We start from the raw sequence: 6115 nt of genomic DNA, 5'->3' as shown, positions 1-6115 counted from the left end.
TGCAGGTATCTTTTTTATAGAGTGATTTGAGTTCTTCAGGGTATATTCCCAGTAGGGGAATTGTAGGGTCATATGGGAGGTCAACATTTAGAGCTTTTAGGAATTGCCATACTGTTTTCCACAGAGATCTAATTTAAATTTTTTCCTGATAAAATTATTAACTTATTGTTATTATTTTTTTCTGTAGAGACCAGATATCAGTATGTTGCCCAGGCAGATCTTAAACTTCAAGTGATCCTCCTACCTTGTCCTCCCAAAGTGCCAGGATTACAGGCATGAACCACTGTGCCTGGCCCCAACCTGGTAAAATTCTGAAGACTGATTAAGATGACGCTACTTCATCATGTACATAAGCCGTCTATGCACAATAGAAGATACTCACTAAATTACATTATTCCAAGCCTCAGTGTGTTCTTTAGCTATGCCATTTTCTAGAAGACAACTGGCTTGTTTAGCAGACGTTCAGAGAAAAATAATATAAACCTTTCCCCCGGGCATCGCTGTGGGAGCAGGTTCGTCCACCTGGTGCGACACCAATGCCAGGTCTTCGAGCAGCTCCATAACCACTAGCACACAGTGTCCCCAGCCACACCTATTTTCCATACCTGTCATCATTTTAAACACCTTTATTTTCACCTTTTCAGTTTAAAATAAATTTCAGACTTACAAGAGGCTATAACAACAGTGTATTATCTTATGCCCTTAGCCCCAAATGTTAACATTTTACATAACCCTAGCACAAAGATCAAAACTAGAAAATTAATGATGATATATCAACTAGCCCGCATGCCTTAAGCAGGCTTTGTTCTTGTTGCCCTGATGTCCTTTTTATTCAGGACTAGAATCTGATCCAGGCATGCGTAACACATTTGCAGCTGTAATGTCCCCTCAGTCTTCTCTAATCTGGGAGCTTCTAGGTTTTTGCTTTTCTTGACTTGACTCTTTTGAAAAAAGTACTGGCCAGGAATTACATAAAATATCTTTCAGTGTAGGTTTGTCTAAGGTTGTAAATTCACAAACGCATTTTTGGCAAGAATGCCACCGAAATAACGTTGCACCTTTTATGAGAAGCCACAAGAATCGGCATGTATCGTCACTGGTGATATAACTTGAATTACTTGGGTAAGGTGCTGTTTGCCAAGTGTTACCACTGTAAATTTACTATTTTCCCTTCTGCTATGAATACATATCTGTGATGAGACTGTAAGACTGTATAAATATTCTGCCTTAACATGACTTTTCCCATTGCTAGGTTCAGTAATAATCATTACTCTGGTGTTTGCCAAGTGGTGATTTTCTGTCACCATGTCTACATATTTACTAGTTGCCATTCTAAGAGTTTTTTTCTTTTATATCATTTATTTATTCAATTATTTACTTCTATCAGTGTGATTCAAAGGGCATTTCATCCTATTTTTATTCTTTTTTAAAATTTTTACTTATTGTACTTACCATTATTATCTTGCTCAAATGGTCCCCTATCATTTTAAAACTTCAGGAGATACATACCTTTCTATATAATTGTAAGTTGAGACAAATTATTTCTGCGCTATAAAAATTATACTATTAATCCCCACAGATTCATTAGCACTAATAAGCAAAAAGATAAATGACCAGATTAGCTTACCTAAAGTTAGTTGTGGTGGTTCTGGATCAAGAACATATTCTTTTTCTGGATCTTCCACTTTGCGATACTGTGACGATTTTTTAAGTCCAGTATCTATTACTGCTCTGGTATCTCTTTTTAAAGATGTGGATCTGTTCTCTTTCTTTTGTACTTTTGTCTTAGGATGATCTGCTATTGAAAGATTTCGAAGTTGAAGATCATGTAAGATATGATCTTGTAAAGCAACTGCAATGACTGCTAAGTTATCTTTTTTAGATGAGTGACCCTAAAAAGTGGAAAAAAGGTCATATTTACAGAACCATATGTGATATCTAAAAGAGAACTGAGGCTTTATTACTCAACCTTGATGGCACATTAGACCAAAATAGAAAGGAATGCTTGACCCATTGTTACTTGAGTCAGAGCAAACCCCAGTCTTATCATTCAGGTTAATGACATAGGAATACCTTTTCATTTAATTACCAAAGCCTTAATTATAATGTGAATAGATTCACTATGACCTATAAAGCTGTGCATGCCTAACCAAATCCATGCTGTTTCACTATAATTAAATTAGACTCCAGGCAAATACTAACGAGAATGCTGTCACCCAGGCTGGAGTACAGTGGCATGATCTGGCTCACTGAGGCCTCGACTTCCTGGGCTCAAGCAATCCTCCCACCCCAGCCTCCTGAGTAGCTGGGACTACAACCACATGCTACCACATCCAGCTAACTGTTAAGAAATTTTTGTAGAGACAAGGTCTTGAACTCCTGGGCTCAAGCTGTCCTATCATCTTCCAAAGTCCTGGGATTACAGGTATGAGCCACCATGTCCAGACTTAGCATATATTTTGTGTGAAAATTAATGTTTTCTGTGTAGATAAAAATGATCAAGCAGCAAAGAGGTACTTGCAATAAGTATAACCCTAGACTATTTTTTTCATCTACCTGTCCACTGCCCCACAACGCACCTGGCATTCCCCATTCCTCCTGGAAATTCCTCGTGGAAGCAAGGTTAACTATTTTTATACTCTCCAATGACTGAATTAAAACATATTTCATGAGTCAAATGATATGCTTTGAAAAAGGATGGTATACCTTATTTTTTAACATGCTGAATCAGGAAAAGTTGTTTGGCTGTAACAAATCCTATCATCACATCACATCCTTCTATTCCTCTACTGTAAAAACACAGTCAACAGAAAGTCAAAGTTAGAGTGCATATAAAAATCTTTTGTGACGTTTATAGGGGAAGATATGCACAAGAGTCCAATCGATAATGAAGTGATGGGAATGCCTACTACAGTGTGGCACTGAGCTATAAATTCTGATTCTGGATTAAGGGGAGGAATTCAAGCCAGTTATGACTTGATTCAGCCCTTTCCTCACACAGTTCACTACTGAGTTTAGAAAACATATTAATATACACAAGAACAATGCATTGTTAAATAGACATAAGCATGACATGATTTCAGACTAAAATCAGGGACTAAAAAGATCAGAGATTTGTGAATGTAAAAGCTCCTAAAGAGGTTATTGCGCCGGCATTTGAAGACTAGACAGGAAGAAGTGAACATGTTCCACTTCAGGTACAAAGAAAACGAAGGCACCTAGGAAATCAGCATGATATGCTTGTTATTTAGGGGAGAAAGGAACAGTGAAGACACTGGAATGCAAGAGGAATACTAGCTAACTTCAATTTTTCCAGAACACAGGAGCAAAGACTATGCGGACAAACAGACTTGGGTTCTAATCTTACTCTGTTTCCTCTTCTATCAAAGAGGCAGAATAATGTTGACTGTGTAGGATTACTGCAAGGATGAAATAAGACAACCTTTGTAACGCATCTAAAAGAAATCTTTTCACACAGAAGATACTCCAGTTATTCTTGCTTCAGTTCCCTTCAAAGCTAGTGGAAGAATTTGAAATTGGCTCTTTTAGCCAGGCTCGGTGGCTCAGCCTGTAATCCCACACCTTTGGGCAGCTGAGGTGAGTGGATTGCCTGAGCCAGCGGGTTCGAGACCTGCCTGGGCAGTGAGACCTCATCTCTACAATAAATAAAAAAAAAAATCAGCCGGGCGTGGTAGCGCATGCCTGTAATTCTGGCTACTTGGAAGGCTGAGGTGGAAGGATCGCCGGAGTCCAGCAGGTCAAGGCTGCGGTGGCCGCAAGCGGCCACTGCACTCTGGTCTGGGCAACAGAGTGAGACTCCAACTCAAAAAAATAAATAAAAAAAGAAATTGGCTCTTTAAAAAAATTTTTGGGCATTTTATGAAGACAAAAGAGCTCAAAATGTACCGTAATGTAAAAAAGTTATTCAAGCAATCTAGGAAAAAGTTATTCAAGCAATCTATAGCAGCTCCTCGAAAAATGTCATTTCTTTCAATGCTGTTTTGTTATAATGTTAGTAAGAAAAAAATTGGTTCCCAGCCGGAGCCACCATCTGTGTAGAGTCTGCACATCCTCCCCACATCTATGTAATTTTTCTCTGAGTATTCTGGGCTCCTCCCATATCCCAAAGCTGTGTATGTTAGGTTTATGGCATGTCTAAATGGAGTGGGTAGGGGTGAATGTGGCTGTGTATGTGGGTGTATATGTTAATGTGTGTGAATGTAGGTGTGTATGTATGATTAGAGGTGTGTGGGTGTGTGAGTGTGGGTGTATATGTGAGTATAGGTATGCGTGTGTGTGTGGGTGGGTGTGAGTATAGGTGTGTATTTGTGTGAGTGGGTGTATATGTGAGTGTGCTGTGGGATGGGATGGTGTCCTACCCAGGGCTGTGTCCTGAGCTGCCTAGATGGACTTGACGTCCTGCCACCCTGAACTGGAACAGTGGGTTGGAAAATAGCTGAATGAATATAAATTATTGTCAAATAAAAATTAGTCAAGTAGACAATAATCACATAGAGGCAGGACAATAAACCACGTGGTCCAAAAGCACTTAGTGAGCTACCACACTTGTTCTTGTTGGGTTTGGACTGCACGGTGGGAAGGGGTACTCCTGACAGCTTTCACTTTGCATCTGTGCCTTGATGTAACCCACTACCATGACAGCTGTCACTCAGAGTCACCAAAAATTGGGTCAATCATTACCTTGTTTTTATTATTATTTCTTAAATTTATGTGTAGCTCACATGTATTCCAAAGCTTAACACTAGAAGTGCTTTCGTCTTTATTTAGAAGTTTGGTGATGTTTTTGTAACCATAAATGTGCTGTAGAAACTTAACTCTTGTTTTTATCAATTAGCCTACATGGTATAATTGGTTTTGTTATTTTGCTTAAGGTTCCATTTTCCAAGAACACATCGATGACATTAAGTGAGAACTTACTGTATTGAGGACCTAACTGTAAGAACAGAAAAATCAATCCCAAATATATCTCTAATGACTAACATCTGTATAAAATTAGTTCAACAAAAGAATAAACTGTAAAGAGAGAAAATTAAAGACAGTGGATACAAATCTATAAGATATTCAGGGCTTAGGAATAAAAGATTAGAAGCTGCTAAAATCCTTTGGAAGCTTTCATGAGTTTTTATCATAGTTCTCTCCAGTCCCTTTCAGTTGTGTCATCAAGAGATGTTTGAAAGACGCTCTGATCCAGTATCTTGTCAGGATAACCTAGCTTGGAGAGATGGTAGAAGATGTTTATAATACTAAAAGATCACTACCATAATTTTGTACTTCCAAAATGCTTATAATCTGGCAGAAAATACAGTTTGCATCATATTAAAAATTGTTTAATTATATCCAGCTATCTACAGTCTACAATTTCATCTCAAGTGTCTATATCATAGGCCGCTGCAATTCATATCAAAGTAAAAGCATTTAAAAACTGTGCTCTTTTAAGTCATAAGTATCATTAAATTTTAGAATTTAAAGGCACCCTAAACTCTTCAAATGTCTAGTCCAACTCCATCTTATAAATGAGAAAACATATCCAAACATTAGGTGACTCCTTCAAGAATATATAAATAGTCTGCGGCAATGGCAGTTAGAAACTTAATCCTGGACCAGTATTAAAAGCTAAAATTAATAGGAGATTTGAGCATTAAAAATTATTTAAAAGAGGTAGGGCTTAGTAGCAAAATCTACCATTGTGGTGCCAAAGTAATTAGTTACTAACTTGTCCAACCCATAAGCTAATTAATACACATGCTACATAAAAATTCACATACAGTTTTAAAAATAGAAAAAAAGACACAGCGCTTTGTTATGATCTCCAACCGTTTGAATGTCCTGTGCTACATTTTTAATAAGATTCTACCTGCGACGGCCAGAAGCACCCCAAACACACACAAAGCTACGTTGTTAAAATGCTCTTTAAAACGTACACCATCTTTGGACTCGGTTTCCCTTTTCGTAAGGAGCTGTATTCGATTCTAGAAATTACAGATGTTAAATAATCACTGTTAAAGCTCTTGGGCCATCTCGAAATGAGCGTCACAAACGAAGCAAGCACATGCCAAGGCCCCCCGGAGACCCACCGGCCGCCGCTGCCCGGACG

General features: G+C 38.2%; 1 protein-coding gene across 1 annotated transcript in view; it reads right to left on the bottom strand.

Annotated features, from left to right (window-relative positions):
* The window catches only part of RNF32 (ring finger protein 32), a 39357-nt gene extending 35808 nt beyond the window's left edge, over positions 1-3549 (bottom strand). The window contains exons 1-3 of the mRNA XM_008049805.2: positions 3486-3549; positions 2707-2789; positions 1628-1892 (exon numbers count right to left, since the gene is read on the bottom strand). Coding sequence (XP_008047996.1) covers positions 1628-1892; positions 2707-2721 — 280 coding nt within the window. The 5' untranslated portion in view covers positions 2722-2789; positions 3486-3549. The remainder of the gene's footprint in view (positions 1-1627; positions 1893-2706; positions 2790-3485) is intronic.
* Positions 3550-6115: the final 2566 nt, after the last annotated feature.

The sequence above is a fragment of the Carlito syrichta genome, unplaced genomic scaffold (genome assembly GCF_000164805.1).
Source record: "Carlito syrichta isolate Samal-C Ts95f unplaced genomic scaffold, Tarsius_syrichta-2.0.1 Scaffold137059, whole genome shotgun sequence".
In the NCBI taxonomy this organism is placed as follows: domain Eukaryota; kingdom Metazoa; phylum Chordata; class Mammalia; order Primates; family Tarsiidae; genus Carlito; species Carlito syrichta.
This window is presented reverse-complemented; position numbering and strand designations above follow the sequence as displayed.